The following is a 15,142-nucleotide window of genomic DNA, read 5'->3' as shown; positions in this document are numbered from 1 at the left end:
AGCAAATTAACAAAGATCTATCATTAATAGTATCAATATTCAGTACATAAAAAGGGATGTTATGAGACTTAACTAACATTTGTACAGTGCTTTAAAACCTTTTGAAAAAAGGCACTTACTGTAACAAAAATATTCTAATGATACATCAGCCCACTGTAACTTATATCAATTTCACTAGGAATGCATGCAAAGTTCCATTAAGACCGTAAAGGCCAAAAAACAGCCAAAACTAAAACTTTAAAAAGGTTGTTTTTCCCTAACTAAACTATGTAAACAAGATACTGACCCTGTTCTCCATTGACTTCTTCACTAAGTTAAAGCTCTTCCACCGGGAGTCAAACTCATGCTTGTGAGACCCTTGGAATTGTAAGAGATCACCAATGATCTAGAAACAAATGGTTTTACATTATGTAAAACAAGTCAACCCATTAAAATTAAAATAAAACACATAAAAATTACTATTATACCTTTATGATTAGAAACAAAGACTTGGTATCATCTTCTGAGTTGTTGAGTATATAGTCTACCATTGGAATGGAAACAAAAAGTGTGTTATCTGATATGAAGCTCAGTTCAAAGAGTTAACTACACTCAGTGAAATATTTTTGCTACTTGTGAAGCTCAAAACATTGTGTCATTTATGTTGCCATACAATTCACAACAACAGATTTTGCCTTTTTGCTTTGCTCTACAATACTGATATTAGATTTAAAAGCACAATAGATTGACAACGTTTAAAGCAAATCTTTGCAGATGTACTGAATACAGGAATGAGAGAGACACAAAAATGTACTTACGCAGTAGTTTCCTTATGACCCTAGCCATGGTTTCTCTGTGGTTCTCTCTTGATAAATCTACAAAAGATAATAAGAACATTCATTATACATAAAGTATATTCTCTAAGTTACACAGTGTTATAAAATATAGAGAAGCTTAACTAAAAAAATAATTAATGGAAACTCAGAGTGTGACATGCAAAAGCTTAAGAACAGATTAGAGTTTCTTTACATACCTCAAATCATATGAGGTATGGGACTCTATAAGGGCGATATAAAAAGACTTTGGAAAAATTAAATTTTTATATACATACACCTTTAATAGAAACAGTCCTGATCATCTCTATGACAAAGTCATGGGGTACCCCACTCAGTTTTCCACATCATGCTGAAATCCTATCTTGCAGTCACCATCTGTCAGACCAAATACTGGACAGGACATCTTTCAAGTTCTTCATCTCCGTTCACTAAATCAGCACAATAATGGTTCTTCAAGCAAAGGGGTAAAAATGGTTTACAGTCCCATGCAGGTTGGGACACATTTCTGTACTGCCTCTCAGGGTATATATACACTGCAATAAAAAACCTGCAGCATCGAGTCTCAGAGCCCAGGTCAGTTGACTCAGGTTCGCAGGGCTCAGGCTGCTGAGCTAAAAAGAATGATGATGTTTGGACTTGGGCTAGAGCCTAGGCTCTGAGACCCTGTCCCCTCACAGGGTGTCCCCAAACACCTATACTGCAATTTTTAGTCCTGCAACCTGAGCCTTGCGAGCCCAAGTCAGCTGACTTGGGCCAGTAATGGCTGTGCTGCGGGTCTTTTATTGCAGTGTAGACATACCTTTAGGCAGAGTTAGTAGTGGTCAAGTGCTTTGCCTAAGATGAGGGAGAGCAAAATAGGAGTCTGGTTCTGTGCAACGTCAGAGTGGTGCGGAGTGCCCATCATATCACAAGCTCTGAAGAATACACTGACTGGGGCAGGAAAGAAGAGCAGAATGCTCAAGGGGTGGGACTTTATCCTTCAGGCAATTAAGAAGGGGAAAGAATGGAGTTTCTATTCGCTTTGGTTGCTTGGAGAGGATGGTAAAGTAGCACTTTGCCAATCCAGGCAATGGTAACGGTAGAAGGAAGAAAGAGAAGAACTTCCCATCCCTTCAAGCACTGAGGACAGTGGTTGGAGATAAAGTTTTATTCAAAGAGAGAAGCTTCACCTCTGACAAGAATCTTTCATATGCCAGGTTAATCCTTTTAGAAGTGCCGCAAGAAAGAGATCTGGGCTCAAATCCCTGTTACACTATAGGCTTCCTGTATGACATTGTGCAACTCAGTTTCTCTGTGCCCCAGTTCCTCATCTGTGAAATGCCAATATCAATACTTCCTATATACATTTCCCTTGACCTTTGTAAGCTCTCTTCAGCCCGGTTAACCTCCATCTCTGGGTTCTCACAAGCAGACTGTCCTGCTCGCAGAGTGCTCTCTCAGTCTGTGTGTGTCTCCTTATCAGCCTGTCACCTCTTGCTGACTCCCTAGGCAGCCTCTGGCAACTCATTCAACCTCAACCCTTTTCCGTGGTTCTCTAATGATCTGTTATCTTCCTTTTGATCCTAGGCTTAGACTTGGGAAAAGTAAGCCATTCTTAGCCTGGCTGTAGTCAGGTAGAACATATTCCCCAATGAACAGCTTCACCATTGTTTCTTCAAGGCTTCTTATCCGAGTCACCATTTTACCTTTCCCGCTTGGTTCCTTTAACAACTTCTTTTGATCTAACTCCATAGCAAGTAACCCATCATAAATACACACACATAGGCATGCACCATATCGAAAAAATAATACAGATATTTCCCAGTTGGTCCCAGGTGCCTAAGACAGCTAAATACAAGACTTGGCACAAAGATTGGTATGACTTGAAGCTGAGAAGCACCCAAATTATGAGACATGAAAAGAAAGAGGTTATGAACTACTGGGCTACATGATAGACACACATATACTAGCTGCTCTTCTCCCTCACAGCTATGCAACCTCAGAGCTCAGGGTACACATGGCAGAGACTCAGGTCTCACTTGCCAATCATTTACTATGAAAACACAATTAAATGGATGTACATGGGTAAAGACTGCTGAATCAGGCCTTTTTTTTGTAAGTAGCATATTCAGTTTGAATATCTGTCTCCTTTAGTAAACTTCTGGAATATTTTTTATGTTTTACTAATATGATAAATAAGACTTCCGATTTCCCCTTCTGGGAGTCATGGCTTTTTCACCGTGGCCTAAGCATTGCCAGGATTTTCTGAAGTTTTCCTTCCATTTTCTGTACCAACTGTTGTAACTGCTACTGGCCCAACTGATCTCGAACTCCACCCCAGCTACACACAGATAGACAGGTTCTCTGAAATATACAGGACTGATCACCACCCTAAATAACCAGGACCACACAGCACTTATGCATTCAAACAGGACATACTTTGCAGCTGCAACAACAACAAAAGTGTTAGCCAAAGTATATGTTATATGTATTGCACACCATATCAATATGTATTACACGTTATATTAACGTTATATAAAGGTTAGCTTGAAGTCATGCTAAACTGCTTTCTGCTCACTCAGGCTGAGGTATATATCCCACAATACCATGCACAGCACAATACTGCACTTCACACAGGTGGATGCAGAACTTCTCAAAACCAAGACACATGAATGCTCTGCCCTGGTACAAGCTTGGGAGGTGCCTTCAGAGGCAACTGATTTGGAATGTAGTGTCCGAAAACAGAATAAGGAAAGATACACCATGATACTGGAAAAAACAAGGTACAAATATATTTGGTAAATTTTAGTCCTGGATGATGTACAGAATGCTCATAAAAAGTTACAATATACATATAAGAAGTTTGGAGAGTGTATTTCGGAGCACAGCTTCTGTGTAAGATGGACTAAATGCTGCAACAGTTTCCCACAAGGACTGGTAACATATTAACTCTTTCCTTTCTGTTTTGTACTGCTTTGTCTTTAGATAATAAGTTTGGCTAAGCTTGGTTAGTTGGTCTCAAACATTTTTAATAATGAATCATAAATGTAATCAAATCAATTGGCTATGCATTTAACAACAAGAGTACAAAATTAATTATCTCGTGACTTGATTTAACAGAGTTGGGACTGACCTACCATAGTTAACACCAGTGTAAAGTTTTGTCTCTTCCAAAGACACCAGACTTGGAACCCTGCATAAAGACAAAATACATTGTATTACAAGGTAAGGAAATCTGTCTAACAAAATGAGTTTTATTGACAACTAATTTCTACTTACAATGTAAGGTTAATGCTTGTGGATGACTGAGAAGGCTTAATTTACTCATTTTATTTCTTATTTATCTTTAACATTCTGAAAGCTAGGAATACCTACTGGTCAGGTAGTTTGCCTGTTTTGAGAGAGTGAAAACCAAAGCAAGGCCACCTTGAGTATAAAATCTTGAACGAGTTCCGTTTAAGAAGAATTCAAAATGACTCACTTCTTCTGATGCATGTTCACATCAGCATGACAATGAGGGACAGTGGCACTGATACAGCTATTTATTGGATTAATTGCAGGTGAATCAGATTACTGGATAGTAGGGAACTGAATAAGAGTCTCAGGAAAGGCTGAATATATAAATTCAATAGCTTATTTTCCCCCACACCTGTGGGCCTTCCTTTAAAAAAGAAAATGGTGTGCAATGTGCCTAGGCCCAACTGTTAATGCTAGTCTCTGAAGCCCCCACCACTAATAATAACCATGCCAAGAAAGTACATAATAGTCAGCACAATACATCTACATGACAAGTTTTTTCTTATAAAGAAAAGCTTAACCAAGATAAAGATTTGGTTATGACTTGATTCTACTCTAAATTTTTAGCTGTGCATTCTTAGTCCTTGTAAAATGTGGGTTTTGTACATGGTTGCATAAATAAAACAGCAGACTGTGACACTGGATGCCAATGTATCTAATGGCAAGACCAAGTCATTAGAATATACATTACATTTTCTTTCCTGTTTTGTTTCTAAAGCTACATCATAGACACTAAGGGTAAGTGGATTCAGATCCTGAAGGAAAAATCACCAGGACACTTTTCAAAGAAATTCAGGAGCTACATAAATACTGCACTAACATGTTGGAAGAACAATATCACCAAACGGTCCATACTGCTAAATATAATTTTCCTGTGCAATTGAGGATTGTATCAATGGTGGAAGTGGTGCAAAAAAAGTTAGAAAACTGGGAGGAGGAACAATATCAGTCTCTTATTGTTATAGATGTTTGCTTGGCAAGAAGTGCTTACACATGCAGCACCGGCATCAGCACACATAGTCCAAACACAATAAAATGAAACAAGGCTCCACATTTAAATTGGTGGATTGAGAGGTTAACTCGCCAAGACCAGAATTGAGGGTTATATTTACCCTAGAACAATAACTGATATCACTGAAATCTAAAAAAGAACAGGGAGCTACAGTCATTACATTAAGTGAGGTATTGGGGATGTCAACAACAACTGCAGGAAAATCCCAACATCCTAAATCCTAAAATAAAGTCTTGTAGGTAACAGACTCATTTAATTGTTTTTGTATTGTTCACATCTACACATTAAACAAAATCCCAAATCAATTAAAAAGGAAGACATTTTAGTTCAATTTTAAAAGCTCTCAATTAAACAAAAAAAAAAAGTTTTCACTTTATTTTCCTTTCTGTGCTTCTTCTAATAGCACTAAATAAAGAGCTTGAAAATAAATGTCTTTCCATACTAATAACTTTTCATTTATTATTCCCTATAAAAAGAACTGATATTAACATGGGTGCTCCAGTTATAATGATTTGTATGGGTACTAATATTGATTCCTGAACAGCTCCAACATTAAGGTAAGATAGCCGTTCCCTCTTAAAAAAAAAAAAAAAAGATACTCATGGTGCTACACAGAAAAATCTATTTTTAGAAAAATGCTGGCTAATTAGCATAAATCCTTCTAAAAACAGATGTGTACATTTCTCTAATAGATATTTCCAATTTGGAAGATATTAACAATATTAAAGAAATGAAGGTTACTTATTTATAACCAGAGTTCTACAAGATGGCGCTGCATATTTCCACTTATGCGGTACTGCACCACCTATTGGTGTTTAAGGGTAGAACATTCTCCAAGCTGTGTCTGTTAGTGTGCTCACATTCTTACATCTCCCCTCAGCATCTTCGAACATTTTGAGGGTGAGGCTATATCAAGGGGCCAAAAAGCCTCTACCACTTCAGTTCCTTCCATCACCAATCTAGAGACACAGAACAAGAGGACTCTGAGAAAGAGGGGAGAGTGGGTGAGAAGTGTGAATATGCAAAGCCATCTCAAAGAACTTTGGTTACAAGTAGTGATTTTCATTTCTTCTTTGAGTGGCTCTGCATACTCCCACTTATGGGTAGTTTGATCAGCAGTGCTGAAAATAATCTGGAGGAGGGAACAGAGTCCTAATTGAATAGAGACTGAAACACCACTCTACGAAATCTAGCATCAGCCCTGAAAGCCAAATCGCGAGCATGATGTTTACTAAAGTGTGTCCAAACTCCAGGTTGCAGCCCTGCATATTTCTGAAACAGGGACTTGCTTAAGACACCACCACAGCTCTGGTGGAACAAGTCCATACCATTGTAGGTATAGGAACTCCTGAAAATGTATAACATTCAGCAATACATGATTTAATCCATCTAGAAATAGTCTGGGGAGATATGGTATAACCCACATGCCTGTTAGCATAAAACATGAATAATCTATGCGATTTTTGAAAACTTTTAGACCTACTTAAATAATATGCTGTGTTATTGACATAAGCTGGGACCGTATAGATCATTGTTGCAACCAAAGTCCTATAGTGGCACCAAATCTTGTATAAAGGGGGTCAAATGAGGTGTCTAAGCCAAGGTTATGGTTTGCTGGTTATGATTATGCTGTCTATATGTGTGTTTTTATACATTTTTATAGTTAAAGTTATGAATATTGGCTCTATACTGTCTGTATTTCAAACTTGTGCTATGCTTCTGGGGAACACTCCAGACAAGTTGATGTCAGCTCTGCCTAGCCTGCTTGATGGCCCATTAAGGACCATCAGCTATACAACTGACCCACTGAGAGAAGGCAGACTCCCCTTATGACTCAGCAAAGTATGTAGGGACATGCCTATGGACAGAACTCTAAGGTTTTTCCATGCCATGTGATGGACAGCTTGTCTTTGGAACAAAGAAAGACAGACCACATGGCAAGAGAATATAAAAGGCTGCTGCAGCTCCTCTATCTTGTCTTCAATCCTGCTTCTTACCCCTGGAGGGACTTTGCTACACTGAAGCTTTGAACCAAGGACTGAAAGACCCATCCCAGCTTGTGGATGTAGTCCAGAGACTTGATTTGAACCTGCAGTTTATTCTATCACTGTTGCAAGTCTGAAGCAAGAACTTTGCCATTACTCTATGTAATTGATTCCATTTAACCAATTCTAGCTCTCATCTATATATTTTTCTTTTTATGAATAAACCTTTAGATTTTAGATTCTAAAGGATTGGCAACAGCATGATTTGTGGGTAAGATCTGATTTGTATATTGACCTGGGTCTGGGGCTTGGTCCTTTGGGATCGAGAGAACCGTTTTTCTTTTACTGGTGTATTGGTTTTCATAACCATTTGTCCACATAACGAGTGGCACTGGTGGTGATACTGGGAAACTGGGGTGTCTAAGGGAATTGCTTGTGTGACTTCTGGTTAGCCAGTTGGGTAAAACCAAAATCTTCTCTGTTTGGTGTGCATAGAAAACCCAGCCTTGGGCTGTAACTGCCCAGCCTTGAGCAATTTGTTCTGAATTGGCACTCTCAGTTGGGTCCCGCCAGAACCAGCATCATTACATATGCAAAAGCTCTTCTTGCATCCAAAGTATATACAACAGATTCCCCCTTATTAGTAAGCAGTTTTGAAGAAAAGACTGGCAAATTAATTGTCTGACTGATGTGAAATTCAGAAATGACTTTTGTCAAAGACCTGGGATCAGGCCTAAGAACCACCTTATCTTTATGAAAAGACATAATTGGAGGATCAGCTATCAGTGCATTTAATTCACTCACCCTTCTGACTGCTGTTATGGAAATAATGAATTATCTCGTAAGAGATAAATAATAGACAGCCAGTGGTTCAAAATGTTGTTTCATGAGTGTAAATAAGACGAAGTTAAGATCCCAAGGAGGGACAGGATTTCTAACAGGGGGATAGATATTAGCTAACCCCTTCATGAACTCCTTACCCATGTTATGCACAAATAGCGATCTACCATCAACCAAAATATGGTAAGCTGAAAGAACTGGCAAATGAACTTTCCAATATGAGTTAGATAACACCTCAGTTTTTTTGTGCATGAAATATTCTAAAGTACAAGGTATGGAAGCTAAGACAGGACAATCAGATTTTCCCCGCATCCAAGCAACAAATCTGGACCATTTCAAATAACATCAGCTGGTAGACAGCTTTCTAAAACTAAGAGGTACATTCTACACCAAAGAGGAACATGACTTTTCAAGATTAAACAGAGCCAAAATCCGACTGCCCAAGACATGAGGTAAAGGGACTGATGATCTGGATGATGAATCCTGCCCTAGTTGCCAAGATGGAAAATCTGGAAACAGAGTAGAACATATGAATACACTGGTGGACAGTTGAAGCAGATTCATAAACCACTGCTGATGCAGCCAAACCAGGGCAATAAGAATTATCTTTGATCTGTCCTTGTTAGGATATATATATGCAGGCCTGTCTGCAAAGGTCTAGACTTTAAGAATTTAGGTGTATTCTTATCACTTAGCTAGTTATAGAGGTATAAAAGAAAGAATCAAAATCACTGTCTGCCGGTGTAAGGGCCTTCTCTTACTGTGACAGTCTGAGGGCCTGTTCTTAGGCTAAGGCCTTTGGCTAAGCAGCAGACGCAGCCATAAGCTGGGAAGCGAACGGTCACATCCTCACATTCCAAACTAGTCACATTGAAATAAGGTGCTACTGGGCTGTTAGGAATACAATCCTGTCCTGATAATGCCTATCACCTCCAGAGAAAGGGAAGTGTAAAATGTAGAAGGAAAATGTAAAAGGAAACTTAGTTTGATAGCATCCTGTCTGGCAAGAACTCACTTATCAATAGCTGGGATGTGAAATCCTCACTTCTGTACTCTTTTGTCATTATAGTTCCCACTTTGCTATTGTTTATTTGCATGGTCTCTGTCTGGTTCTGTGATTGTTTCTGTCTGCTGTATAATTAATTTTGCTGGGTGTAAACTAATTAAGGTGGTGGGATATAATTGGTTAAATAATCATGTTACAATATGTTAGGATTGGTTAGTTAAATTTCAGGAAAATGGTTAAGGTATAGCTAAGGAGAACTCAAGTTTTACTATATAGTCTGCAGTCAATCAGGAAGTAAGCAGGGGGGGAGAGAATGGGAACAGAGAATGGGGGCAGGGAAATTGGAATCATGCTTTGCTAAGGGGGGGAATGGGAACAGGGACACAAGTAAGGCTCTGTGGTGTCAGAGCTGAGAAGGGGGACACTAAGGAAGGAAACTGCAATCATGCTTGCTGGAAGTTCACCTCAATAAACATTGAATTGTTTGCACCTTTGGACTTCGGGTATTGTTGCTCTCTGTTCATGCAAGAAGGACCAGGGAAGTAAGTGGGTGAAGGAATAAGCCCCTAACAGTCCTGATATATCTTCCTTACCACCCTCTCGATCAATGGAAAGGGAAGAAAAAGCGTATAGATGGTGGCTTCCCCAGTCCAGAAGTAAAGCATCCAAGATGCATTAACTGCCCCTTCCTGCTCTTGAGCAAAAGACACGACATTTAGTGTTGAACCTTATAGCAAACAGGTTGACATCTGATTGAGCCCAACTGGAAAAAGATGCTCGGAATCAACTGATCCTTCAGGGGTCATTAGTGCATTTGAGAACTGTCCCTGGTGAGATTATCTGCAATCACTTATTTTCTCCTGCTAAATTCAGGGCCACCAAATAAGTGTCATGGAAAATACCTCAGTCCCATAAACTGACTGCTTCTGCACAGAGCTGAGCAGCGAAAGAACCCCCATTTGTTGATATAATACAGACTTGATGAATTATCTGCTACCATTTGCACAACCCTCCCACGTAAATGAGAGAGAAACAATCTGAGGGCCAGATGAATGGCTCTTAACCCCAACATGTTGGTGTGCAAGCTTCCCTCCCAAGAAGAGCAAAAACTGCAAACTATAAGATGACTCATATGTGCCCTCCCCCCACTACTGTTTGATGCATCTGAAGATAACCTTACCAATGATGAAGGGGGATTGAACTGGACACCACTGAGAACACTGCTCTGACTGACCACTCTGTCAATAAGTCCAGAATGTTTTGAGGTATGCTGACTAAAATATGAAGATTGTCCAGATTTGGTCTGAAGACCTAAGACATCCAACGCTGTAGTGGACTCATTCTGAAACACACAAATGGACTCACATACGTAGTAGTAGCCATGAGATCCAGAGAGAAAATTACTTTCTGAGTTTATAATATTTGAATGTTTAAAACATATTGCACTATTTTTAAAAATCTGTCCTCTGCCAGAAAGGCTCTCTCTGCTACAGAGTCCAATATGGAGACTATGAATAAAATTCTCAGAGTGGGACAGAGATTCAATTTTTTCACATTCAGAACCAGTCCCAGGTCTGAAAAAAGAAAAAAAAGGGGTGGTTATAAAAGAAATGTGGCTTACTAGATCCTCACCAATAGCAGCATTCAGCAGTCAATAGTTCAAATGTGGGTAAATACAAATAGCCTGCTTTCACAACTGAGCTGCTACCACAGAGAGGCACATTGCAAAAAAATTTAATGCTGTGGACAGGCCAAATGAAAGCACCTCGTACTTGAAATGGCATCCTGCCATCATGTAATTAAGGTACTTTCAATGAACATGTTGAACAGAGATATGAAAATACATGCCCTTTACTGAGAGCCGCAAACTAATACATAGTTGAAAATGAAGAGATTATAGAGCCAGAGTTAACATACGGGACTGTGTGACACTCTGTACCTCTGGGGAACACCCAGTACCCCCATGTTCATCCTTGTGAAATGATTGTGTGGTATACAATGCAAAGTTTGTCATGTTGGGTGTCTTTGGAAGGCTCATGATGCACTGAGCATGGTTGTTATAGTGATGTTATAAGAAAAGGAGTACTTGTGGCACCTTAGAGACTAACCAATTTATTTGAGCATGAGCTTTCGTGAGCTACAGCTCACTTCATCGGATGCATGCCGTGGAAACTGCAGCAGGCTTTATTTATACACAGAGAATATGAAAAAATACCTCCTCCCACCCCACTGTCCTGATGTTATAGTAATTGTTACAGTAATATTATAGGTTATAACTTCGTGTATGTAGTTATGAGGCTGAACAAGCCCAGACAAAAACTCTCCAGAAGCAGAGGGGCAATTCACACCTCATCAGGGCGTGGATGGGACAAAACCAGCCCAGCCTCACAGGAATAAAGGGTGCTGGCCCATGCAGCAACAAAAGAATCTGTTAGGGCTTGGCTACCCTTGTGAGTTACAGCACAATAAAGGAGCCCCAGGTGCCCTAGCTCACTACCCATCCACATTGGCAAGACAGGTAGAGCTCTCTGACTCCGCGGCTACAGCGCTGCTGGTACTCCACCTCAGCGAGTGGAATAACGTTTGCTGCTCCCCCGCTGGAGTGCCATGGCGCCATTGTGAACGAGGTGTTGCATTACTGCGCTCTGATTAGCCTCTAGAAACATCCCATAATCCCCTTAAGTCAAGTGGCCACTCTTGTCATTGTTTCTGAATCGCTGCAGGAATGCGGATATGCCATTTGCAAGCTCCGTTTCTGACAGCCGGCTGCTTATCTGCTCCAAGACAAAGCAGCCATTAGTGTGGAATGCTGTGTGTGAGAGAGAGAGGCGGGGGGGGAGGAGGAGGGTCTGCTGCTGTCTGAACTTACAAGACAGCATGCTGACATGCTCTCAGCCCCCCCAAAACCCACTCTCCCCCCACATACACACAACACACTCCCTGTCACACTCCACCTCCCCACCCCCATTTGAAAAGCATGTTGCAGTCACTTGCATGCTGAGATAGTTGCTCACAATGCACCGCTCCCAATACTGCTGCAAGTGCCGCAGATGTGGCCATGCCAGTCCGCTTGAAGCCGTCAGTGTAGACAGACTGCAGTACTTTCCCTACCGCGCTCTCCGAAGGCTGGCTTTAACTCAAAGCACTCTACACCTGCAAGTGTAGCCATACCCTTGGACTCTCGAGGGACTTTCTTAGGTCAGTTTGGAACTGCGATGAGGTAATGCTCACCTGACTCTGAAGGGGTGGGTGGTCAAAGCCAAGAGGGAAGAAAGGACATGATAAAAGGGAGAGACATTGGCCATGCTCGCTCGCTCTCTCTCTTCCACCTACAGACACCACATCAAGCAACTGAAGCGCTGATCAAAGGGGAGAGCCTGGCTGAAGAGCAACCAGCCAGCCTGTGGTGAGAAGCATCTAAGTTTGTAAGGGCACTGAAAGTCTTAAGATCAGCTTAGAATGCGTTTTACTTTTATTTCATTTGACCAAATCTGACTTGTTATGTTTTAACTTATAATCACTTAAAATCTATCTTTATAGTTAATAAATCTGTTTGTTTATTCTACCTGAAGCAGTGCCTTTGGTTTGAAGAGTGACAGAGACTCCCCTTAGGATAACAAGCCTGGTGCATATCAATTTCTTTGTTAAACTGACAACCTCATATAAGCTTCCAGCGGGCATAACTGGACACTGCAAGATGGAGGTTCCTAGGGTTGTGTCTGATACCGGAGATATTGGCTTGTGTCATTCAGTTGCACAATCCAAGGAGCAGCTTACATGCCAGAGGCTGTGCGTGAACAGCCCAGGAGTGGGGGTTCTCACAGCAGAGCAGGATAAGGCTGGCTCACAGAGTCCAGGATTGGAGTGACCTAGCAGATCACCGGGCCAGATAACACAAGAGGGGAACGTCACAGTGGCGCAACGAGCAGGGTGTATGTACAGCTTGTTACTCCAAGTGAAGCTCACACTTTAAGCACTGATATTTGTGATTTTAAGTGAGTCTTAAGTGCGGTGGCTAACAACAGTTAGGAGGTCACAGTTTTGTTATTTTCTGTTTGCTTATTTCGGGAAAGGGAAGTAAGAACAGGAAAGAAGGAAAATGAGTGAAAGCAGTGAAGCAATTTCAAAGTTGGAGCTTTTCAGGCTGCAGACTGCAGAAAAAGAGTGGAAGCACCAGAGTTTATTACAACTGAAAGAATTGGAGATATGAGAGAGAGAGAAGAAAAAGAAAAAGAGGCAGCTAGAGAGGAGGCTGCCCACAGAAGGGCTATGGAGGCAGAGGCAGCCAGGGAGGAGGCTGCCCACAGAAGGATCATGGAAGAAAGAGAGAAAGAATGAGAGCATAAACACCAACTGGACTTGCTAGAGGAGCAGAACCAGAACCCCCGGACTCCAATGACTCCCATCACTCCAAAAATCCACAAATGGGAACACTTATGTCTTGCATACAGTGAAGACGATGATATTGTTGAATATCTGACTACCTTTGAAACGCTGTGTGTAAAAATGAAATCCCCAATGATAAGAGAGTTCCTACCCTGATTGCAAAATTAACTGGTAAAGCTTGAAATGTATTCAATGGAATGCCTATTGAAGATGCTTTAAACTATTGTAAATTTAAAGATACTGTTTTGCAAAAGTTTTAGATTATCCTCGAAACATATAGAGTTAAATTTAGGAATCTTAAAAGGGATATTGGTATGAGTAATGGGGAATATATAAACAAAATGAAAGATTTGTTGGGAAAATGGGTGAGGTGTAAAGAAGTGGCAAGTTTTGAAGGAATGTTAGATCTTGCTGCTCATGTGTATTTCCTAAGCATATGTAAGGCTGATATAAAGCAGTGTCTATAGGACAAAGATGTAAAGTCTGTGAATAAGATGGCTTTTTTAGCTGATGCCTTCAAACAGAATCAGGCATCTATTGAGGGCAGGCCACAGAAAGAGGGGTTTAAAACTGGTGGGAAGGGAGGATCCCATTTTGCCCCTGGGAAGAGAGAAGGGGCGTGGGACCATAAACATTCCTCTTACCTTCATCCCAAATCTCCTGTAAAAGTAGAAGAGTCCAAAAGGTGCTACCAGTGTAATTCCACTGATCACCTTGTGAATAAATGCCCTGTGCTAGGAGGAAGCAGGCAACCAATACCTCATGTTAGTTCTGCTGTCCTCAACACAGAAATCCCCCAAGCAATTGAAACCTATCATATTGGTTCTGCGAGGTTAGCCTCTGGAGAACCAGATATGGAGTATGTTAAGGCTGTCCAAATTGATGGCAGAGAATACTTGGGGCAGAGGGATACAGGGGCCCAGATCTCTCTGGTTAAACAGAGGGCAGTCCCAAAGGCCAATATGTTGCTTGGTCAAATGCAGAGATTGTGGGGGTATGCAAAAACAGATTCCTCATACCACAAGCTAAAATCCATGTGGTTTGTGAAGTGTTTTGACTATGGAGGTAATGGAACACCTCCTATTTGACCTGCTCCTTGGTAATGCTTTTTTCCACATAGCTCAGGTTAAAGTATTTGCCTGCAGCAGGAGGGAATTTTATGCTGTCACACCGAGGGAAAGGGTAAGTTCCGAGGAACTGCTGAGAGAATGGGAGCGTCTCCTTGATCCTTCTGCAGCAGGGAAAAGTCACATGCTTCCAGGTGGGAGGGTGGTTGAGACCAACTCCTGCACTGCAGCTGGAGGCAACACCACACCAGGAAGGAATGGGCGTAATGCCTGCCAGGGAGAGAACTGTTGTTAGCTGCCAGCAGGTCGCAGCTGAACCAGAGGCAAAACCAGCTCTAGGGAGCATAGAGAAACGAGTCCCAGAGGAGAGCCCAGAGAAGGGGTAGGGAATATCAGAAACCATTTAGATGGGTGAGGATTCCTGTGACTCTGTAACATAGGGAAGCAGTGTGCTTCCAAGTATGGGAGGGGCTGAGACTAGCTCCTTTCCAGCAGAAGGCAACATGCCCTCAGGCTCAGGGGCAGGAGAGGTGTCATAAGGAAATTGTCCCAGTTGTTAGCTGGTAGAGCTTTGCAGCTGAACAAAAGACAGAACCCTTCCTAGGGATCACAGATAAATGTGTTTTAGGAGGTGGCCCAGAGGAGGAAACTGGGGAAGGAATAGTGAGGGTACAGGAATGTCCAGGATGCCCAGGACACTAGGAGGATGGCTGGGTCAGCATCTGTGCACCCAGGCACTCAGGCTGTGACCCAGG

General features: G+C 41.4%; 1 protein-coding gene across 1 annotated transcript in view; it reads right to left on the bottom strand.

Annotated features, from left to right (window-relative positions):
- The window catches only part of PSME4 (proteasome activator subunit 4), a 212,208-nt gene that overhangs the window by 91,296 nt on the left and 105,770 nt on the right, over positions 1-15,142 (bottom strand). The window contains exons 21-24 of the mRNA XM_084622260.1: positions 3,932-3,987; positions 798-854; positions 468-523; positions 287-385 (exon numbers count right to left, since the gene is read on the bottom strand). Of these exons, the coding sequence (XP_084478386.1) occupies positions 287-385; positions 468-523; positions 798-854; positions 3,932-3,987 (268 nt within the window). The remainder of the gene's footprint in view (positions 1-286; positions 386-467; positions 524-797; positions 855-3,931; positions 3,988-15,142) is intronic.

Source organism: Lepidochelys olivacea (genome assembly GCF_965140295.1).
Source record: "Lepidochelys olivacea isolate rLepOli2 genome assembly, chromosome: 3".
NCBI lineage: Eukaryota > Metazoa > Chordata > Testudines > Cheloniidae > Lepidochelys > Lepidochelys olivacea.
The sequence above is the reverse complement of the archived record's forward strand: the minus strand, read 5'-3'. Positions and strand labels throughout refer to the sequence as shown.